This window comes from Sminthopsis crassicaudata, chromosome 2 (genome assembly GCF_048593235.1).
Source record: "Sminthopsis crassicaudata isolate SCR6 chromosome 2, ASM4859323v1, whole genome shotgun sequence".
Lineage (NCBI taxonomy): Eukaryota > Metazoa > Chordata > Mammalia > Dasyuromorphia > Dasyuridae > Sminthopsis > Sminthopsis crassicaudata.
The window spans coordinates 230,723,613-230,746,882 of NC_133618.1; the positions used below are offsets into that span (position 1 = coordinate 230,723,613).

The 23,270-nt window shown below is 40.6% G+C and overlaps 1 protein-coding gene across 2 annotated transcripts; it reads right to left on the reverse strand.

Moving 5' to 3' along the window:
- Positions 1 to 4,067: 4,067 nt before the first annotated feature.
- CCN5 (cellular communication network factor 5) lies at positions 4,068 to 19,552 on the reverse strand. Of its 2 annotated transcripts, none has more exons than XM_074288512.1 (4): positions 19,163 to 19,552; positions 13,388 to 13,604; positions 8,160 to 8,402; positions 4,068 to 6,046 (listed from the first exon to the last, which is right to left on the reverse strand). In XM_074288512.1, exons 1-4 carry the CDS (start codon positions 19,220 to 19,222, stop codon positions 5,823 to 5,825), a joined length of 744 nt encoding a protein of 247 aa, XP_074144613.1. In that variant the 5' UTR covers positions 19,223 to 19,552; the 3' UTR covers positions 4,068 to 5,822. The 2 variants fall into 2 exon arrangements, with proteins under 2 accessions (XP_074144613.1, XP_074144614.1); XM_074288513.1 differs by having other exon boundaries at positions 4,068 to 6,043; positions 19,163 to 19,546.
- Positions 19,553 to 23,270: the final 3,718 nt, after the last annotated feature.

Below are 23,270 nucleotides of genomic sequence, written 5' to 3' on the forward strand. Positions count from 1 at the left end.
CTGCCTTTGTTTCCCTGATCGTTGGAGCTCTATAAGAATCCCTGGAATCCCTCACTCCTTGCTGGATACTTTGAAATAAGAGTCAGATCCAGCTGACTAGTCTCCATTAATAAAGGTCTTCATTAATAAAATATTAAAAACCTCTAATTTCTATCTTGCCTCAGTTTCTCTGGCATTACACCACTTCCCTAGTTCTGTTAGAGATATCTCAGAGGTTGCTGTTTATCCTTCATTCTCACAGAGGACTATGACATCAGAAAGGTGATGCCATGGCATGCAAGTGAATTGGATTTAAGTGAGGGAGGCCAGTGCAAGGTCATTTACCTCACTTTCCCCTCCAGAGCCATCTGGGTCCAGTGGCCAGATAAAGATTAGAACGACTGAAGATGACCCTGGATGCAATGGGAGATCTTGGCCTTTTTAAGCTTCAGCAGGTCTCAACTCGATTGATTCAGTGATTAAGGCTAGGCAGCAATTGAGGCAAAGAACTTCCTTTTCACCCTGCCAAAAAACATCTAAATAAATAAATTTAGGAGGGGAAGACCCTCAAGGTTTCTGGCCAAAGCAGAAATGATTGCTATTTACATTCAATTCGAGTCAATCAGAACCCAAACAATGACCAAAAGGGGCTCAGCCTGGGACCCATTGGTGCCCCATCAATGATAATCAGAGTGGTTTTGGTGTACGGTGTGATCTTTAAGAAAGGGAGAGAGGGAAGAAAGAAAAAAAATGGAGGGAGAAAATAAGGGAAAAAAGAAGAGAAAAAGGGAAAGAGGAAGGAAAGGAGGTAAGAAGGAAGGGAGGGAGAGAGAAAGAAAGGAAGGGAGTGAAGGAGGAAGGAAGGGAGGAAAGAAGGGAGAAAGGAAGGAAAGGAAGGAGGAAGGAAGCAAAAGAGGGAGTGAAGGAGGAAGGAAGGGAGGAAAGAAGGGAGAGAAGGAGGAAGGAAGGGAGGGAGGGAAGAAAGGAGAGAGGAAGGGAAGAAAAGAGGGAGGGAGGGAAGAAAGGAAAAAGGAAAGGAGAGAGGGAGGAATGGAAGGAGGGAGGAAGGACTTTCTTGCACAACATGACAAATATGGAAATATGCTTAAAAGAATTGCACATATTTAACTTATATCAGATTGTTTTCTATTTTGAGGAAGGAGAAGGCAAGGGAGAAAGAAAAAATTTGGAACACAACGTCTTACAAAAATGAATGTTGTATTTAACATGTATTGGACTACCTGCCATCTAGGGGAGGAGTGGGGGGAAGGAGGGGAAAAGTTGGAACAGAAGATTTTGCAAGGGTCAGTGTTGAAAAATTACCCATAAATAGGTTTTTTTAATAAAAAGCTATAATAATTTTTAAAATGAATGTTGAAAGCTGTCTTTACATGTATTTTAAAAAATAAAATACTATTGGGGGGAAAAACAAGTGTCTCTATTTTATAGAAGAGACTAAAATTCTAACAGGTTTAGTGACTTATTCAATGGACTTGGAATCAGAGATCCAGACTCCAAACCCAATATCACCTCAAAGGGCAGAGCTAGGAGGGACATTACAAGAAAAGCAGACTTAAACTTGATATTAGATTTATTTTTTTTAATTGCCAGCAATTACAACTATCCCAAGGTGGAATGAGCTCCTTTTGATGGTAATGGGCTCCTTTCTGCTTGAGGTCTTCGAGCCAAGGCTGGGTAACTGGTGTGTTGTAAATAGTATTCCTTTACAGGTACCACTTGGATCATATATCCTCCGAGTTCCCTTCTAACTCTGAAATCCCATCTACCATCTATGTGATCTTGGGCAAGTATCCTCACTGGCCTGAAACTTAAATCCTTCTCTAGAAAATGATATTTTCTGACCTGATTTTAGTTCTGTAGTCTCTTTCCACTTGGGACCCTCTAATCCTCTGGCTGAGCCAAGGTCATTGGGCAAGCTGTAACTGTGCCATGCCTTAAATCCAAGTTTCCTGATTTGCAAGCCAGCAATCTTACTAATTACAGGGGACTGCCTCTTGGTAAGGATTACCATCCTTGATTTTGTAATCCTTAACTCTTATTTCAACTGGATGCTCTCCTTCTGAAGCCATATGGACACTGGGGTAACTAGTCCACTTCAAGAGTAAGGATTGGCTTTTTTCACTGAGATGTAATCTAGTAATAAGAAGCCAGCCCAGAAATACTTTTTCTTTCTTCAATACTTCCCTCCAAAAGAGGATACTATTCAGCTAGTCTTCTACTGAATTACCATTTGATTCAATGACCTTTTTTTGTATATCTCTAAGGTATGTGTTACATTCTCTTCTGTATTTAAATGCTGTAATAAAGCAGCATAGCAGAGTGGCTGGAGGGTTGATCTTGAAGCCAAGAATATGTGGGTTCAAGTCCTGCCTCTAAAATATACTGGCTGCATAGTCCAAGCCACTATCTCATAATGCTCTAGTCTTCATCTATGACTATAAATTTTAGAGAAGGTATTGACCTGTCTTAGTAGAGGGAGTTTCCTCTTCTGGGATGTACCAGTAAAATCACTGTGCAGTCATATCTTTGTGTTTCTGTTAGATTGCAAGTTTGTTGAGGTAAGGGACTGGACCTTATTTATCTTTGAATTTCCTTTATTGCTTAACAAAGGCCATTGATGAAACTCTATGATATAGTGAGTGCAATCACAGAATCTGGAATCTAGAGACTTGGATTGAAAAATCAGATACTGAGCTAGGAGAGACCTTAGAAGTCATTGAGTCTAACCACTTAATTTTTTCTCAGTTCAGTCATTTTCCAGTTTTGTCTGACTTTTTTGTAACCCCATGTGGGGTTTTCTTGGCAAAGATATTAGGATGGTTTGCCATTTCCTTCTCCAGCCCATTTTAGATGAGGAAAATGAGGTAAACAGGGAAAAGTGACTTGCCCAAGGTTATACAGCTAGTGTCTTCAGGCCAGATTTGAATTCAGGAAGATGAATCTTTCTGATTCCAGTCCTGGAACTCTATCCAATGTGCACCTCACTGTCCAGCCTCCTCATTTTACAGCTGAGGAAACTGAAGTCCAGGGAACTTAAGTGACTGGGATAAGATAGTAAGTGGCAGAGCCACATTCAAACCCAGGTTGCCTGTCTCCAAAACTTGCATTCTTTCTACCATGCCATACTACCTCTACATTCAATCCTGGCTCTGTCAGTTACTGACTGTGGGACCTTCTCCTTTCAAAAGTCCATTTCCTGTTCCATAAAATGAAGATAATAATTCCCATAAAACCTTTCACCAAGTGTTGTTACAAGAAAAGTGCTTTGAAAATCTTGAAATATCAGAGCAGCAATTCTCAAAGTGGGATCCCCAAAACTTTTTCAGGAAATTCTCAAGATCAAAATAATTTTCATCTTCATCATAATATGAAGATATTTTAATTTCTACTGTGGTAAATATTGATAAATATAAACCACATAAACAAGAGCTCTTTAAAAGAGCTTTGAGAGCAAAAAATTTGAGAAATAAAAGCTATTCAAATCCAATAAACTTGGGATGGAAAATGCTATCCACATCCAGAGAGAGAACTATAGAGAATGAATACAGATTAAAGAGTAGTGTTTTCAGCTTTTGTTTGTTTGTTTGTTTCTTTCTCATGGTCTGTTTTTTTTTTTTTGTTTTTTTTTTTTTTTTTTTTTTTGTACAACATGACAAATATGGAAATACACTTAAAAGCATTGCACATGTTTAACCTATATCAGATTGCTTGCTGTCTAGGGGAGGGGGAGACAAGGGAAAGAGGGAGAAAAATTTGGAACACGTCTTACAAAAAAATGAAAGTTGAAAGCTATCCTTGCATATATTTGGAAAAATAAAATGCTACTGAAATTAAAAAAAAAAAAAGAAAGAAAGAAAGAAAAGAGGAGAGAAACAGAAGCCATCATTATGTGAGTTCTTTTAGCTCAGGGCAAGTGATCAAAGAACTTGGAAGAGGACATCTTGGAATCATGGGCCTTTAAACTGTTAGACTTAGGCACAAAGAATGGCATGTGATAGACTTGGTATAAGAAAGACCTGAGATTTTCAGTATTTCCCCTTAAAAAAATTCCACAGTTTTCACCAAAATTTAATCAGAAATATCTTTATTCAAATTCTCTAAGGCCTTATTTGTGACTTTCTTCATGCATAGTCCAATTTCTGAGAATGTGGAGTCTTCTATATTAGCTTTAAGCATATCCCCACCCTTGTGTCCTCTTCCTTCTGGGGATTCAAAGGCAAGGGTTGCCATAGGACCTCAGGAGTTTCCACAAAAATGCTTTAATAGACTCAGAAGTACATTGAACAAACATATCTTTAGGGGATAAAAAGCCAGGAACACTACTGGCACTGCTTTCCACATGCATTGTACTTGACTCCCAGTGGAGCTATGGATCCCAGAGGTCACTTCCATGGCAGCCTTGGGAGCCCAGCATAATGTATGGGCTTTTCGCACTGAACCCTGGACCTCTGAAGGGCCTTCTCTTGAGGCTGCCAACCATGTCTCCACCTACATTAAAAATAGATTACTGGAGATAGAAAGGGACTTAAAGATAGATTATTGATCTTGATTCCTCATTTTACATAGGGAAAAACTAAGGCCCCATAAGCAAAGGAGCTGTTCCAAAAACATAAAGAGCCAAAAATCCTTAGAAATGGATACTTGGTTCAATTCCACAGTGTTCTTGTCCTATTTAAAGTGCTAGCCCTCTCAGAGAACCTTGAGATTCATTCTTGTTCTGCATTGTCTTCTAGAGAATGTTCAGTAGAGAATATATGAAGATTCTTCTATTGTGGGGATTCTGTGACTTTGTTCACATGTTCAGTCTTGGGTAAATAGGAAAGTTAAGTTCTTGTGGGGTTTTTTTCCTTAAGAACAGTCTGTTCAGTTCCAAAAGACTCATGATGAAAAATGCGATTCACGGTCAGAGAAAGAACTGATAGATTCTGAATGCAGATCAAAGCATACTGTTTTTCACTTTTCCCCCCATGTTCTTAGTCTGTGTCTTCTTTCACAATATGACTAATGCAGAAATATGTTTTGCATGGTTGCACATATATAACCTATATTAAATGGTTTATAGTCTTGAGGAGAGGGGAGAAGTGAGAGAAAGAAAAGACTTTGACCCTCAAAAAAATTAATGAATGTTAAAATTTTTCTTTATGAGTAATTAGGAAATGTAAAATGTTATTTTAAAAAATAAAAAAGAAACATAAAAAATAAAGTGAAATATAAATGTAAAAGAAAAGAGAACGGTCTTATCAATTAAATAGTTCTTTGCTAGGTCTCGGTTTCTTCTGAAGAATGAAGGGTTGCACTAGATTGGAAGTTCTTAATTTTTTGTGTCACAGACACCTTTGGCAGTCTGATAAAGCTTGTAAACCATTTCTCTGAATAATGTTCTTTTAAATACCTACTAGAGGCAAATTTTAAAGGTTAGTGAAATTAAATAAGTAATTTTCCCATTTACATTCACAGACCCTTTGATGTCTATCCCATGGATCCTAGATGATCTTGAAGGTTTTTTTCCCCCATATTCTGTGCTGCTAAGATGACTTAAGTCTATATATGCTCATTGAGTCTTGGCTGGTTAGAGTGTCTTGGAAAAGCTCAACATTTAATCATGAGTTCTAGAGGCTGGAAGGTAGATAGGAGCCTTATCGGTACCTCCATTTGAGAGGATGAGTTTCTTTCAAAGGAAGGTATTGAAGCAAAAGGTCAGAGCAGCCTGAAGGAAGCCTCAGAGGGAGATGAGGTTGGCAGGCAGTCTCCAAGTTTGACAAGTTGGAGGCTTTCTTGTCCCAGAAGCTTCTATCCACAAGCATGGACAGGAACACCTCCCCTTAAGGGGTATTGGAGACACTGCGGTAGGGAGCTCTTAAAGGAGGACAGTCCCTCAGGAGGCACAGACGATGCTGGATCTCCAGCCGGCAGTATGGATTCTGATTGGTCACCCGGGTGGCCACACCCAGCCCACAGGTAGCTGAACAAGGGCCCCACAATGTGCTCCAGTCCTGGCAGACAAATTGAGGGGACAATGGTACTGGAGGTCCCAGGAACCGGGCTACTGACCAGGAAGGAAGCATGAGACATTGCATCAGCAATTTCTTAGAAACTCAACTTTTGACAGCAAGAGCCAGAATGAGATATAGGCAGCCAGCTAGGAGTAGGTGTCCCCCACAGCACAATGAGGGATGCATTAATATCTCTCTACAACACCACAAAAATCTCCATTTCCATGGGCTTGTAGGGACTGATTTTGGAACAAGTCAAATTACTTGTGTTGTCCCATGCTATGTCAAAAGCTCAAAGCCTCCAGTGACCAGTATCACACATGGGAACATTTTTATATGTGATCAAGCTCTATGACCAGACTTTCCCTGTCCCTCTCTGTTCAGGGATGTAGCAGGGATTTTAGAAGAGTTTAAGATTGCAGGAGTTAATGAACATAGAGAGTTACACTAGTTCATCCAGGCTCTGCTTTCTTGCCTCTTGCCTCTCCTTTATCTCCATGGAATTGTCCTTTGCTTGAACTGTTAAAATGGTTTCAGACTAAGATTCTCTACCTCTAGTCATCCCCCCTCCAATCTTTCATATAGGGCTAAATATCTTCCTTATGCATAGCTATTCTGTCTATTGCTCCTCTGCTCAGAAACTTTTACTGGCTTCCTATTGCCCACTAAATAAAATTTAAGCTTCTTGTTGTTGTTTGTCCTTCCTCCTCAAAGAGAGCCATGATATCAGGAAGGTGATGCTGTAACATATTAGTAAATTGGATTTAGGTGAGAGAGGCTGTGCAAGGATATCAGCCTCATTTTGTTCTCCAGAGTCATCTGGGTTTAGTGGCAAGATATAGATCAGGATAATGGGAGATAGTCCTGGATGCAGTGGGAGACCTTGACCTTTTTAAGTTAAGATCTTTCTCAGGTCTCAGTTTGACTTAATCCAACATTCAAGGTCTTTCCCAATCAGCCTCCATCCTGCCTTTTTAATCTTATATTTTACATCCTTCTATGGAATCTGTGCTCCAGTCATATTAGATTATTTGCTATCTCCTCCATACATAACTCACTCTTTCCCAATTCTACACTCATATAGTGGATAGACTTGTAGTCTGGTCAACTTTGAATTCAAATCTCACTTCAGATATTTATTAATTATGTGAACCTGTACAAGACACATAGCCTTTCTTGCCTTACTTTTCTCATCTGTAAAATGAGGGATTTGAACTTGACCTCTAAAGTTTCTTCCAATATAAATCTATGGTCTTTACTTATCTTCCCTGTGCCTGAAGTGTCCACCTTGCCCTTCTATTTATTGAAATATTGAAGATCCAACCTAAATGCCACCTCCTCCTGAAAACTTTCTCTGAACCTTCTCTTTTTCTTTCTTTTCCTTTCCCTTACTCCTCCATCCTATAGGTAACAGGTTTTTTTTTTTTTTTTAAACTTTTCAATATCTACCTAGCACATTAACTGGCACATACTAGGCAATGTAATAATGTTTAGGGCTGGATTGAATGGAATAGAACTGAATGATTTCTAATTCCTTTTCTAAATCCTACAATTATATAAATCACTTAACCATTCTTGGTCTTGGTATCATGGAGGCAATTGGTAAACTGGAGGAAATTACACTTATATTCTCAACTTCATATCACAGACTGCTGTGAGGGAAGTACTTTGTAAACCCTGCTGTGCTGAGAATTCTTACTATTGTTATTAGCATCATCATCATCATCATCATTTAAACTTTTTATCTTACCCAGCAACTAAACTTTATACACTCTACGTCAGGGGTTCTCAAACTATGGCCAGCGGTCCAGATGCAGCCCTCTAAGGACCTTTATGCGGCCCGCTGGGTTATGGCAAATGGGCTGAGGGGTGGAGATAGAGTGTGAGGTTTTGTTTTTACTATAGTCTGGAACTGCAATAGTCTGAGGGACAGTGAACTGGCCCCCTATTTAAAAAGTTTGTGGACCATTGCTCTAGGTGTTTAACAAAATCACAGTGGAAGCTCTAATAAAACAAAAGAAAGGAAGCATTGCAGTTACTGCTCCACACCTTCCTGTATGAGCTAAGACAATGGGAAAGTTTGGGGACAGCAGAGAGTGGAGGGGAAGGAATGTGGACTAGGAGGTACTGAGTCAGACTTGACTGACCCTGGGTTTGGTACATTACCTGCTGCTGGGATGGGTTGGACTCCCTGGTCACATATCCATTCTTGGCAGCATTTTCCAGGGACATCAACTCTTTTAGGGTAGGGACAGTCCCAGCTGGGCAGCCGCACATCCTCATTACAGAGGGGGATGCAGGTGAAGCCCCCATCTGAGCAGTGGCATTGGAATTTGCAACTCGGCTGAAAGGTCTCCCCATCTTGGTAGACCCTCCCATTCACCTCACAGCTGCCATCATCCTCTGGAACTGTGAAGGGAAAAATCAAGACCCCAACACCCAGCCAGGTATAGCAACAGTCACTCACATATATTTAAAGAAACAAAGTATCAAATCTATTCAGCATAATCAGCAGTTGTTACCCTGTGTATTAGACAATAGAGCAGTTAATATGGAACCCTATTAATAATTTTGTTGCTATTTTGTTGTTCAGTTGCGTTTGACGATTTGGATTATGTATTTGTTTGTTTTGGCAAAGATACTGGACTGGTTTGCCATTTCCTTCTCCAGATCTTTTTACAGGTAAGGAACTAAGGTAGACAAGTTAAGTGACTTGACTCAATATTACACAGCTAGTAAGTGTCTGAAGTCAAATTTGAATTCAAGAAATTGTCTTCTTGATACCAAGTGCTCTTTGCACTATGGAGCCACATAACTGATAGTAAGTATCAGAGCCAGGATTCCAACCCATGTCCCCAGATTAGAATGCAATATACCACAACATCCTGTCTCTCATAATTTAGGACTTCTTGGGACTTCTTCTGGACTTGTTTCAGATGTGTATGATTTGTCTTCCCAACTAGTCTATGACCTCCTTGAGGAAAGAGATTTTGTCTTTTTGTATCTTTATATCTTATGAACCAGAGCTAAGAGAGATGTTAGAGATCTCCTCTCATGTTACAGATGAATGTAAGTAAGTGACAAATTCCGGATTACCCCCTCCTCACAAGTCACTTGGGACTGAATGTTATTGGTAAAAGGAGAATTCCCCAACACAGGAAAAACCGAGACAGTTTCAGATCTAGCTTTCAGGGAATCTGCCATAAAAAATGTAGAGTTAAAAAGTAAGAAGGGGGACTATGGGGACTTGAAATGAGCAAATTCAGGATCTGTCTTCAATTTCAGAGGTCTTTCTACTCTTCTACCTTGCTTATTTACCTCCCATTGTGGAGAACAGGTTGCCAGTGTTAAATAAAGACTTGTTAGAAGTGCAAATTGGAGCAGTTTTGAATGAGAGTCTGGCTCCCAGTCTTTTCCTCAAAGAGCTAGAGGGTAGGTGGGAGCACACATTGTCCCCCTACTACCATGTTCACATGTGGCCTCCCAAAAGTAAGAGGTCAGTTCAGACTGTAAACCCTATACAACTTTGGGCTAATGCCATGTGGACACCCGTTTCCTAGAAACCAAGGAGTAGCTGGCTGCCACCTTAATCTCCTGCTGCAGACAGGCTGGGGTATGAGTCCCTGGAGACCTCCTGTCTCCTAGTCGATAAGATTGTCTTGTAAACAGTGGCATCTGTTTAGGAAAATCAGTTGTGGAGGAAACAGTGGGGGTGGGGGAGAGCTTTAATCTTAGTTTTTTTTCTGGTACCTTTCATGACAGCTGTCAGGAGGCTCACTCCTCTCATGCCTGAGTTGGGCAGGGACCAGACCTGAAAACTCAAGGACTTCCTTTCTTTCTGATACTCAATATACTCCCAGGCAAACCAGAGAATAAATGTGCTTATGTGTGGCTTTGAGCACATATGAGTGTGGCATGTGAGCAAATGACAGAGAATACCCCTCCTTCAGGCTCCTGGCTTCCTTAGAAAGAGAACTGTACTAAAAGAAGACCAGGATTTGATCCCACGTGTGCCATTAATTTGCTGTGTGGCTTTGGATGTCACTTCATTTAGGCTTCAGGTTTCAAGTCCATAAAATCTATATTATGGGAAATACCATCAATTAGCATAGTGCCATGAAGAGTACAGAGAGCTAACCCCCTAAACTTCTCCAAATAGGTCTAGGAAATGTTGTTTCAGACCAAATTCTGTTAATGAAATCTAAGAAAGAGTCACAATTTTTTCCAGCCCAGTTTGTGGTTAGAGAGGACAGAGTCTGACTAGGAGCGCCATGCAGAGAACACAGGGAAAAGGATCAAGGAAAGTACCAGGCAAGAGAAAGTTCAGACTCATATCAGAGCATTCCCAGAACTATACTAGGGCACCTCAACAGGAACAGAAACCATTTATTACCCACTATACAGGCTGTATGACAAACCCAGGGTGGTATTCCCAAGTAAGGAGATATTGCAGGTGCTTGGAAGTGTAAGGAAAGGAGAAATTTCAGAAGCAAGTAGCAGTGATATGGCCAGACCTTGGGGAAGAACAGGGCCTCAGTTCCAACTTCTAGCCTCAGATGAAGTCTACAGAGTAATAACAAGGGTGGGAATCCCAGACCACTGTAGGGCCTGAAGTTCCATGATGCTGAATGAGCAAAGTTTCCAAGCAAGAATTGCTGGAATTGCAGGTTAAACTAGAGATTGAAATAGAGAAAGAAGAAAAAGCTAGGTTACTACAGATAGAACAGGAAGAGTTCAAACCAGTGGCTGAAGCTAAGGAGGGAAATAAATGAACCACATGGACTTCAGTTGGAGAAATTCTTAGCATTTTGTTGGTTTACCTTGTGCATTATTGTTTTAAGGAATCTATTGATTACTCTTCCTTTAAGAAGAGGTGTAGTTCTTTTTATGTGCAAAGCTCGGTTTGGATTTTAAATCAGCCTTTGGGGAATTTTCCAATTCCTCTTCCCTCAGCCTCACCTTCATGGGCCAAGGGAGAAGGAGGAGAAGGGGGAGGAGGAAAAGGAAGGGCAATAATATCATCTGCACTGCCCATTAATCCATTTAAAACTCCTGTGTCTTCATTTCAAAAGACAGAAGTAGGCTTTATGGCCCCAGGCAAAAAGGAATTGTGGGGTATTGACTATAATCAGAAAAAATTTTTAAATACAGTTCAGTTAATTTCTAAGAAACCTTACAGGGATAAGACCTTGCAGTTAGAGAGAGTGGAGTTTTATACTTGTAAAACTGCTAGGATCGTCTTTGGAGAGTTGTTTAGAATGGTTTGGAAATTTGCTGTTTTAATCACTAGAATAAATAGACAGTGTGTGATCTTTGACCCAGGAGGGAAAGTAATATCAGATTTATTGATTCACACTCCTGAAGTATAATTCGGTATCAGAAACTCAAACTTTGATTTTTAGGCAAAAGAATTCAGGGACATAGCCGAGTATTCTTTTTTCATTAACTGTATGAGTGGCAGGCCACTGAAAAGGTATTAGCTCTTTTAAGAACTTTGAGAGCGAGTGAGAAAGCACTCAGATAAATATACCCTACATGTCCATTTTCAGAGTGGACCTTCAAATCATTTATAATCAGGCTGCTAGAATCTTATATTTGCAAATTGTGATAACTAAAGAGGAAGCTAAGAGCATGGCAGAAGGCTACACAGCTTATCTTTCTTTCACTCTCCTATACTCCCTATAGGACAAAAACCCTTATGGTTTGAAATTTAATGTTTTAAGACCAATGGACATTATGGCTTCATTCCAATCTGGAGAAGCAGCTAGACATGTGATCAACCATTTTTCCATTGTAGAAATTTCACATGCATTTAAGACAGTTTATGGATTGGCTTACAAATATTTTGCCTTTAGGCATTGAATTTGACTTTGCCCATTCCATTGGCATTTCTTATAATCCTACTAGTAAAGTCATCACTGCACAGACTATATCCCCAAGATCTTCTCTTCTAAACAAGAGAAGAGAATTTTGGGATATGCATAAGATGTGGCAACACTTTTAATCTATTAAATCTATTTAAATTATTTTGGCTTTACATTTTTAAATTCTTTGCCTTTTACCTTAGCAATGCACTTCGGGTATACACAGAAAGTGCAGCTAAGTGACAGAATGACTAACTTTTGTCTGTCTTTTGTTCATCTTTTTGACAACTTTGTTTTTTTTTTTTGAGACTGGGGTTAAGTGACTTGCCCAGGGTCACACAGCTAGGAAGTGTTAAGTGTCTGAGACCAGATTTGAACTCCGGTCCTCCTGAATTCAAGGCTGGTGCTCTATCCACTGCGCCACCTAGCTGCCCCCTCTAAGTTATTCTTGATGATAAGTCCATATCCTTTTCCTTATGAAATATTGTATTCTGAGCTCTCAGCTACTCTATGGTATGATCCTGAGAGTGGTTCCTCTGTATCTGAATTCTTTCTTTGTGACTATATATTATATTATATTATATTATATTATATTATATTATATTATATTATATTATATTATATTATATTATATTATATTATATTATATTATATTATATTATATTATATTATATTATATTATATTATATTATATTATATCATATTATATTTCAAGGAAACTGAAGAGAGGTTACATGATTTGTTTATAAAATAAAATTAGATTAGATGGCCTCTGAGGTCCTTTCACTTAAAACTATATTTTTATTCCCTTCCATCTCTAAAATTCTGTCACTTGATAACTCTTCTAAGCCAAAAAAAATTACTTAGATTCTTAATTTAAGTTACTCCAAAGGATCCTCAGCAGACTTCGGTTCCTGAAGTAGGTAGGTACTAGTGGAACTGGCTAGTTGTAGGGTTCTTCATAGTCTACCTCAAGCTCTATCTTCTCCAGAAACCCTTTCTTGACCACTCTCAACCAGTAGTAATGTCTCCTTAAGAAGTCCATTGGAAGCCTGGGAGAATCATACACCCTAGAGTTCAAGAATGCTATATTTAAATCTTGGCTCTGATACTTTTTAGCTGGGTGAACATGGACAAATTAGTTCCTTTCAATTTCTTTTTCTATAAGATGATAGTGTTGAACTGGATGACCGCTAATGTTTCGTTCAGATCTATCATTCTATATGTTTTTAGGTCCTTTCTGTATCTCACATTATGAGACTTTTTGGCCTGAAATCTTTCTGTTCCTTGTGATTTCAGTGAAGACAACCTTACCCCAGACACTGTCCTACCCAGGAAATGACTCCAAAGGCCAAGTCCAAGGCAGCTTGTGCTCAAAGGGAGTCTGGACAACTTCCAGATGTCCCTGGTGCCTCTGCTCTCAGAAAAAGGAAGTTCATTTGTTGAAGACTAGCCCTGGAGGAAATTCCAATCCTTTATACCCAGTCTGCTTCCCATCCTTACCCCTTCTAAGGTCACAAACATGCTTACAGTTACAGGTGCCTCTCCTGTCTCCCAGGGTGGTACTGTAGTTGCATACCAGCCCCTGGCTCTGGTCACAGATATTTAGTTGGTCACAGGGCTCCCCCAGCCTTCGAGCACACACCCTGCAGCAGCCACAACCGTCCAGGACCACAGGTGCCCCAGGAGGGCAACGTGGGGGTAACCAGGGACAGGTACATGGCATCCGGCAAAGCTGGGCACACACCTGTAAAGACAAAAACCTTGGTCACTTGGTTTCAGGACAGGAATGTCAGGAAGACTGATCAATGATCAATGATAGCAACTCCCATTTCTACAGAGTTCTGAGGCAGCTTTAATATAAAAAGCCCTGGATTAGAAATCAGATGAATCAGATTTAAGTCCTAGTTCTGCCATTCTGTGAGACTCTAACCAATCCTATCTCTCTGTCTCTGTCTCTGTCTTTCTGTCTCTCTTTGTGTGAGAGAAAGAGAAAGAGAGAGAGAGAGAGAGAGAGAGAGAGAGAGAGAGAGAGAGAGAGAGAGAGAGAGAGAGAGAAGAGAGGGAGAGAGTGGAGAGACTAATTTGCCCTACCTTTATCCCCAATGTCATAAGAACAAAATAATGAAATGAGAACTGTGAAAATATATGGGAAGCCGAGCAACAGAGAGGTGATAAAGGGACATGATTCCTAATTGGCTGAAATAATGCTGAGTTACAATACTTTTAAGCTATGAGAAGGTAGAAGGGATGTCAAAGTTACAGATCCTAGAGAGTAGTTGAGAGAGACAAATTAAGACTTTTGAGTGATAGTTAGACTTCCATTAGAAAAGCCAACATATGGGGAGCTGGCCCCCAACATCAACTTTGACTTCCAGAACTTGCAACACTAGAGACTCTTAAAAGCAAATTCCCCTTGATGAGAGTATTTTCTCTTCTTGACAGCTAAAATCTTTTCTCACTCCCAGATGAAGAGTTCTTTTATTTTTATGCCTTCTTTGGTCTATTTTAATCTGAATAACTTCTCTAATTTCTCTTTACTGCTTATTTAGTAAAGAGGTATACTGGCTATTTATAATGATCTTTTGTGGAGCCAACATTTGGTGGAAGGGAGAAAAACTAGCAGTGGCAAACTAAGCATTACTATCCCTTTGAGAGGACTCAGGGAAAGTAGCATTTGTCTTGAACCCCACAAAATATTCTAACCCTAGACTATTATTGTTTGAGGTGGGTAGATGTTATTCTAGCCCAAAACCCTTCTTGGAGAGAGGTAAGGGAAAGAGCAAGAGCCTAACTCTAATTCTTGTCTTACTGTTCAAAAAGACAAAAATTAAAGTCCCCTTTGGAGAAAGCTAGATTTCAGATGAGATAACTATGCTACATGCAAGCTGAGAGTCTACATATTTAGAAAGCAACCTACAGCTGTCTTATGAGGATACTGAATTGAATTTAGAGATGGAATAAATCTTTGAGACCATGTAGTCTTACCCAATAATTTTATCTAGGAAGAAATTCAGGGGAAGTAACTTATTCAAGGTCACATAAAGCTATTTAGTGGTAGAACAAGGATTCAATTCAAGTCAATTTAACATATGACTATCGAATAGTAGTCCAAACCTTGTGAACATGTCCAGCATGATCTGCCTGATGAAATCCTTCACATGGACTTTGGAGCATGCAGAGGTACTCTACAACTGTTTTTGACCACTTGCTGTGTGCCAAAGAAAAGCCTTTTAACTGGTTACTGACTCAGAAGTGGGTGTGCAAACAAAAATGTTAACCAGTTAAACTGAACTCTCTTTCCTGGCAGAGATTGTGGTAAGCCTCCTGGTGGAGAGAGAGAGAAATCGTCAAAGCAATGACTTCCCAAGAATGACTTCTGTCTCTCCACCTGGGCAAATATGTGGGTATGAACATAGTACCTCTGTCTCTTTGTCTTTTTGTAAATGTTCTTTTTGGCTCTTAGATAATGAGCGTTGGAGGTGCAACAGATCACGCAAAAGTAAATCATGTGAGATTCGGTCAAGGAACTGGCAGCCCACTGAACCCAGTAAATGATGACCATAGGCATGTAGCCCAGTAGTTACTTGGTTCTGATAGCAGAAATGCCAGTTTCCATAAGTAGAGGAATGACTTTCATCTATTTTCTTGCTGTATTCAGAAATAAGCTCAATGGGGCAAATGCTTTGTAGTAAATACTTTAAATTTGAGGCTATTCTGCCTAGAGACTAAGATTGAACCCCTTCAGCAAGGACAAATCAGTAACATACATTCATGCCATGAGTCACTGGCTACAGACAGCTGCTGTTAGGATGTGTTAAGCCACTCAGGATACAGCAGCTCACTAATTGATGGGCAGCTACTGTCTTGGACAAGGTGCTACTGCCTTCTCTTCAGCTGAAGTGCTATGGGGCTCCTTCTAAGGCAACAATCTCAATAAAAGTTTTACTCTCAGAGCCTCTTCTTCAACACTGAAACTGTCATCACCAGGCAGGAGATAAGAAAAGTGTGACACTTTCTATCCTTCTTTGCTCCAAAGCTCTTTCCCTTGGGAAGTCATTACATGTAGCATTCATATGATGATGCTTCTATGCAGTCATTTCCAACCCCCCTCCCAAAGTCCTTTGGGAAATTAGATAGATAATAGATAGAGAAAGAGATAGAAAACTGAAATATAGATAGATAGATAGATAGAGATAGTGAAATATAGATATAGCTTGGGACAAAGGTAGTACTATAATCTGCTCTATAGGCAAATTCATAGTTTTACCAGCCTCTTTAAAAGCAATTGAATATTGAAGCCTATATCAAAATCTTTCTATGGATGGGAATGCCTATTGTGTACCTGAAATTTTTATCTTTTATTTTTAAAAATCTCTTGTCTTTTCATATATTTATCTCTTTCCACTGTCTCACCATGGCACCCATTTTATAATAATAAAGTCCCAGAGACCCACTCCAAACCTAGTTCTCATGCTGAGTTAGTTTCCTCAAGAGACTAATGATTGGGAATGGCTACAATTCCTTCTGGAACAATCCTAGCATAGTGGAAGATGTGCTGAATTTGGAGCCATTGGATCTAGGTTCAAATCCCTCCCAGTGTGATTTTGAACAAGCTACATATTTAGCTCTCCAAGCATGGACTAACTGATCTCTAATCTATGATTCTATGATTTTCTTTAAGGTAACCTGTGGAAGGATACATTACATTTAGAGTCTAAAAACCTAGGTCTGAACCCCTATTCTATATGTAACCTCATAAGGAGTGATCTTGGACAAGTCTCTGTGTATTCCTCTATTTGATTTCTTTTAATGAGCCACTTGAGCCAAATGATCTCAGAAGTTCCCTGTACATATAAGCCTTATGAGCCTATAAAGTGAGTAATTTCCCCAGGATCACACAGGTAGCTTAGTGGCAAAACTGGAACTCAAATTTAAATCTCTTGGCTTCCAGAATGGACAGAATTTGGAAAAAGAAGGAAAAAAAAGGAAGAGAAGAAAAGAAACAAAAATGATTTTAGGGGTAGAGTAACATATACATGTAGACATATTAAGCATTAAATAGCTGTGTGATTTTGAACATGTTATTTTCCCTCTCTGGGCCTCACTTTATTTATCTGTAGAGTTAGAAAATCTATTTTAAAAAACCCAATTTCCAGCTGTGTCACTTAATCTCTCTGTGCCTCAGATTCCTATGTATAAAAAAAGAACGTTGGACTCAATAGCCCTTCCAGATTGAAATCTTTGATTCTGTGATCAAAGCGTACCAAGAGTTTATGACCTTCTTCCTCCCTAGATTCAGTGCTACTGGCCCAGACCTATCACTTACCCACTCTTTCCTTTACCCTTCTCCCCTGCCTCTAATTTAGAAATCCACAACCTGTCTGAAAGAATCTAATTTTTCTCCCAAAAAACTGTTTTGGTTTTAAGTGTTCATGATGACTAAATCCTTTGCTCATAGCATAGGCTTCTAGCCAGATTCTTGGGAGAGGAAGAAGCAATGGGGGAAGAGGGGAGGGGAGAGTGTATCTAAGAGAGGTTTTTTTTTTTGTTTTTTGGGGGGGTTGTTGTTGTCGGTGTTAATCTTCTTAAGTTCTTTTTTATTCTAGGTACCTTGTTTCCATAGTGGCTCCCAGTCCTTCCCCACTACCTCCCCTCCCCTTCCCAAGTAGCCTTCCCTGGCCATCAGCTCTTCTTCCTGCTTCCAATATTTTTTGGAAGTCATATGTCCCTTTCTGTACAGGATTCTTTAATTGCTTCTTTCTAGAGGCATGTGAAAGGAACAAGATAAAGAGATACTAGGGAAAGGGGGTTCTTAGATCTCCTGCCTTTAGTCTCCCTGTCTTTTCCTTGCATGGTATAGATAAATAGAATAATGGCAGAAAAGAGGGAAAGAAGAGAGAGAGTAGAAAAAGAAATGAGAAAAGAGAAAAGGAGGAAAAGGGGGAGGTAGAGAGAAGAAAGAAAAAGGAAGAGAATGGAAAAGAAAGGAAAAAAGAGAAGAGAAAGGGATGGAACAAAGGAAGGAAAGGGATGGGAAAAAGGAAGGGAAGGAGGAGAAGGGAAGGGAACAAAAGAATGGAGAGAAAAAGAAGGGAATAGAAAAGGAGGGGAGGGAGAAAAAGAGTGAAGGAAAGAAAGGAGGGAGGAAGGAAGGGAGGGAGGAAGAGAAACAAGGAGAAAGGGAGGAAGGGAGGAAGGAAGGAAGGAAGGAAGGAAGGAAGGAAGGAAGGAAGGAAGGAAGGAAGGAAGGAAGGAAGGAAGGAAGGAAGGAAGGAAGGAAGGAAGGAAGGAAGGAAGGAAGGAAGGAAGGAAGGAAGGAAGGAAAAGAGGAAGGGAAGTAGAAAAGTAGGAGAGGGAGAAAAGGAGTGAAGGAAAGGAGGGAGGAAGGAAGGAAGAGAGGGAGGGATGGAGGGAGGGATGGAGGGAGGAAGAAAGGAAGGAAGGAAGGAAGGAAGGAAGGAAGGAAGGAAGGAAGGAAGGAAGGAAGGAAGGAAGGAAGGAAGGAAGGAAGGAAGGAGGGAGGGAGGGAAACAGGGAGGGAGAGAGAGAGAGAGGAGGGAGATGTTCAATCACTGAAGTCTGAAGCAATGCACTCACGTCTGAGATGGGCCCCTGGGCACCATTGAGAAGTACATGGCACTCGAGCAGTTTTTGCCCCAGATACCTACAGCCCGGAAAGTAAAGTGATTGGGTCAGCTTGCCAACGAGCACGAAATTGCAGTGATATCATGCCTTGTGGTATTTCCAACTCGGGAGATGCCTGGAACAAGGATCCGAGGAATTCCGGAGGGATAGACCGATGGCAACTGCAAAGAGCCGGCAGCCCTAAGTCAGCGCCCACGCAGTGCTGTCCAGCCCAGCCTGGTGCACATCTGCTGCCGTTGCCTTAATCAATGTTCCACGATTTCCAGGAGCAGCACTGGAAATGACTGCCTGCTTGCAGCCACCTCGCTTGCCCTAGAAGGCAGCGGACCGACGGAGTCCTGAGCGCAACCTTGCCACTGATGTACTACTACTAAAGTCACTCATTGGCTCTCTCCTCTCCGAGATGTTGGGAGAGAAGGCATCAATCCTTTTCCCGGATCTCGGGGTGAAAGGGCTGACCCAGAGCTCAGGGATGGGGACAGAACGGAGGGCATGCAGGGGGAGGCAGCTTGGTGGGGCTCAGGGTCATGGGGAGATGTGGAGAGAAGCGCATGTGGTAAATCTTTGCTCTCCCCCCTCCCTTTTTTTTTTTTTTTTTTTTTTTTTAAGTCTCAAACGAGAGAACTTGAATACAGTAAGGTGTAGCAATTCCCTTACCTCAGACAGGAGGCAGAGGATAGAGAGCGCGAGGAGAGGCCTCTCCCGTGGAGTTCTCATGGTGCTCCCGGCTCTCTGGCTTCACCATATCATTCCCTCGCAGCTGGAAGGCAGCAGTGTGTGTGTGAGTGTGTGTGTGTGTGTGTGTGTGTGTGTGTGTGTGTGTAGCCGATGGCTCCAGTCCAGTCCTGTGGGTCTTATACTCCAAGGATTCTGATGTCACTCAGAGAATGAAACACAAACAAGAGTAGGTTTGGACGCAGCTCAGCATTCTTTCCTCCCCACATTCCGGATGACATTTTCATTCACCTCAAGGTGAGGTCCCATAACCCATTGAGAAGGCAGAGGGGAGTCTTGAGCTAGGATGGCTGGAGCCCTGAGAGGAAAAGCTGCCCAGCTAGCAGCTGTCCCAGCTCCTCTCCACCCTTCACGCCAGCAACCCCTCCCTGGGGGAGTCTGCTTTTCATATCTGGGCATTTGAGAGCCTGCAGGATCACCTCCTCACCTCGCTAGGCTGTCAGAAACAGCTAGGGCAAGGGCATCTCACTTTACTTCAGAGAGAAATTATATCTCAATATGCAAAATGATTTTTAAAAATCATTTTTAATGATTTTTCATTTGATTTAATCCATGGAGGATCATGAGAAAAGACACTCACTGCACCTTAGTTTCTCTATCTATAAAATGTGGGACAGGATTAGAAGATCTCCAAGGTATCTGTTAGCTATGCCATTTACTTTATTCATCCAACCAACATTTATTAGGTATAGCAAAGCAAAGTCATTCCAGGATCTTTGCCAAGAAAACCCCAAAGCGGGGGGGAGGAGGGGTCAGAGACATGCCTGAAAATGACTGAACAACAGAGCAACTGCCAAGCACTGTTTTAGATTAACAGGTATACAGAAAAGAAAATACAAAATGTATACTGAATAAATACAATGTGATATGGTAAGGGAGTGGGAAAAGTCAGCAGATCAACAACTGGGCCAGAGGAATCGAGATGAAAGAACTTCCTGTAGATGATGGCATTGAACTAACCTTTGAAGGAAATTAAGGGGTTTCCAAAGGTAGAAGTGAAAAGTGAAAGCATTCCAGATGTGGGGGAGAACCTGCAACCAAGCACCAGACTCCTTCCAGATCACTGATTCTATATCCTAAACTCCTTTCCAGTTCTGGCCTTCCATGTCTAATGTTCTAAGGTTCCCTGTAGCTCTAACATATGTTACTAGGTCCCTCCCAGCTTTAACATGCTATTATCCTGTAAGTCTGTGGTGAATTTTCTTTCTCCTAGCCTAGGTCAACATTCTCAGCATCAGCCAGTACTCCCTGGTGGAGAGTTTTGAAACAGCCCAGAGTCATGGGATCAGAGAAAAACATCCCCTGGATTTGACTCATTCCCCTTAGCTACCAGCCAGAGTGCTGAAGTCTCTTTTTTTGGACCTGTTTCAAAGTACTTTGTGAATACAACATAGTTATCTAGACCATGTTAGCCCAGGTGTGAAGGGGGAACATTTCCATCCGGGTAGCCATTTGTCCTTTTCCCTTCTTTCTTGCTACTTTATAGCTTCTTAGTTTGGCTACCAGAGAAGGAGCAGGGCAAGTGAAAAACTCTCATCAGCCTCTTGGGAGTTCTGTTGAGAAACTGTCCTGGAAGGCTTAATGTTGTCCCAAACATGACTGGAATTCAGTTGTGAGCAACTTGAGACTACGGCCTGGGCTTTTGCCTTGTTATATTCTTCTTGGAGCCTAACTGGCGACAAAGATTCTCTAAAGATTGTTTATCAAGCTTATTACCCATATGATCTTGAATGAGTCCTTTTATCCTTCTGGACTCAGTTTTTTCATCTGTAATATGAGGGTATTGGATTGGATAATTTCTAAGGCCTTATCATTCTATGATCTCATTCAGGAAAAAAGCCTGAAGCTGATGCTATCAATTCAAGATATAGGCCTTTGCTTTACATGCTACTGGGGAAATTGAAACACAGAGAGATCAGAAGTTGTCCAAAGCATTTAGAAAAAAAAAGGAAAAAAAAAAAAAAAAAAGAAATCCTGCATTTTTAGATCCCTCTCCCCCTCTCCCAATAGCACACAGATCTTTTTATATGGAAGAAAAATAATTTGTGAAGTAGCAAGGAATATTTCTTAAGGAAGAATTAGCCAACTCCATTTAAACCTTAAAAGATTTTAGATCTGGAAGGATAATAAGATTATAGAATTAGAGCTGGAAGGAAACTTAGAAGCAATAAGGTTCATAGAGGTTAGGAATTTGTCTAAAGTCCCATGGGTAATAAGTGGCACTCAAACCCAAATCCTTTGACAGTTTTTCCAACATAAAGGGCAACTGGGAGTAGGGATGGGGGAGAGAGATACAAAGAGACTGAGACAGAGAGAAAAACAGACAGAAATATAGAGAGGGACAGAGAGATAAAGACAGGAGACACAAAGACAGAGACACACAGAGAGACAAAAAGAGACAGAAATACAGAGAAACAGAAACACAGAGACAGAGACAGAGAGAAAGACAGGGACAGAAAGATATACAGGGATAGGCAGAAGGAGAAGACTAGGGAAAGGAAGAAAGGGAGGGAGAGGGAGAGAGACTTTCAAGAGCACATGATAGTAGTGGATAGAGCACTGGCCCTGGAATCAGGAAGATCTGAGTTCAAATCTAGTTTTAGACACTTACTAGTCATATAGTACATATAGTCATATGTACTTACTAGTACATAGCCCATATTGCTCTGGGCAAGTCACTTACCTCAATTATGACTGAATGAATGAATAGATAGTTAGATAGAAGGTCATGCAGTGGAGCATCTGGCAATCAAATCCAATTTACCTAAATGGGCTGAGGCAAAATGCTTAAAATTATTGCCAACTATAATCTGTTCAGTAATTGGTTTTAATCAAAATCAAGCCCAAACCACTATTTTCTAAGAAGAAGGATATTACTCTACATTTCTTCTTCCTTTTCATCATATAATTGCATATTTCAGTTCTGTTTTAAAATAGCTTCCTGCACCCACATGTTCTACTTTTTATTCTGACATAATACAATTCCCAAGGTTATCTTCAATCTACCTGGCACTGATGAAATTTTTCTCTCTTCTTGCCTTTTGATCAATCCAATAATAGAAGGATCTGGGAAGTTTAGCTAGGAAAAGGGAAAACCTAGAAATCTCTGAATGACCAATCATGAGGAAGAGCCTCAGAGGGCAAATAAGAACTGGCCAATAATGGAATGAGTTATCTTGGGAAATAGTGAGTGACTCCCTTAATGGAAGTCAGTCACCAAGAAGCATTTATTAAGCATTTACTATGTGGTATTGTACTTAGTGTTAAGAATGCAAATACAAATAGAAAGACAGTGCCTGAATTCAAGGACCTTACATTCTAATGAGGGAAGAAAACATTTTTTTAAAAAGAGCTAAAAAAGAGGGTGGAGGTGGATAGAAGATGTCTGGAGAGTCAGGAATACAGTCTGAAGAGAAATAAAGATTGACCTGAACTTTCTCCTTAAAATAGATGTGGGGGCAGAAACCAGTCACTAAGAGGAAAGGGTCACAGGGATAGAGATGAATGATGTCTTGAAAACCCTGAGTGCTTCTCATTTGTTCTGCTGTACAACCAACACTATCTTTAACCATTGCATGAATAGTCCCACATATCTTCATGGCCTGGGAGCAGAAATGTTTAGACTGGTCTTAGAAGTTACTAAAAGGTTTATAAGGGAAGCACTAGAAACTCTTCGACAAGAAGAATCCTTTGATGGCTTTGATAGGGCTGTAGGGGAAGCCTAAAATCCACAAACAGTGTGACCTTAGCCACTCTGCTCAGAGAAGGAGAGGAGGAAACTGTGTGGATAGAAGTCTCCTTCTCCTCCCCTTTCTACCCTCCACAAGCTTGATTGGTGGTGCAATCAAGTGTGAGGGGTTATCAAGTGAATTCCCTTGAAGCTTTCACCTTGTTGGTTGATTCAGCCATATTGGGTCTCACTATTTGCTGTTTGTCACACATGATGTATATAGAATAGGATCATAGATTTAGAGCTCAGAGGTACCTTAGAGATCATTAAGTCAAACATTCTCATTTTACAGATGAGGAA

Excerpts from the sequence above, each read along its gene's own strand:
- CCN5 (XM_074288512.1), bottom strand. The coding sequence starts at position 19,222 with ATGAGAACTCCACGGGAGAGGCCTCTCCTCGCGCTCTCTATCCTCTGC. Across the intron at positions 13,605-19,162 it reads TCCTCTGCCTCCTGTCTGAG|GTGTGTGCCCAGCTTTGCCG; the intron begins GTAAGGGAATTG and ends TTGTCTTTACAG. Across the intron at positions 8,403-13,387 it reads CAGGAGAGGCACCTGTAACT|TTCCAGAGGATGATGGCAGC; the intron begins GTAAGCATGTTT and ends TTCCCTTCACAG.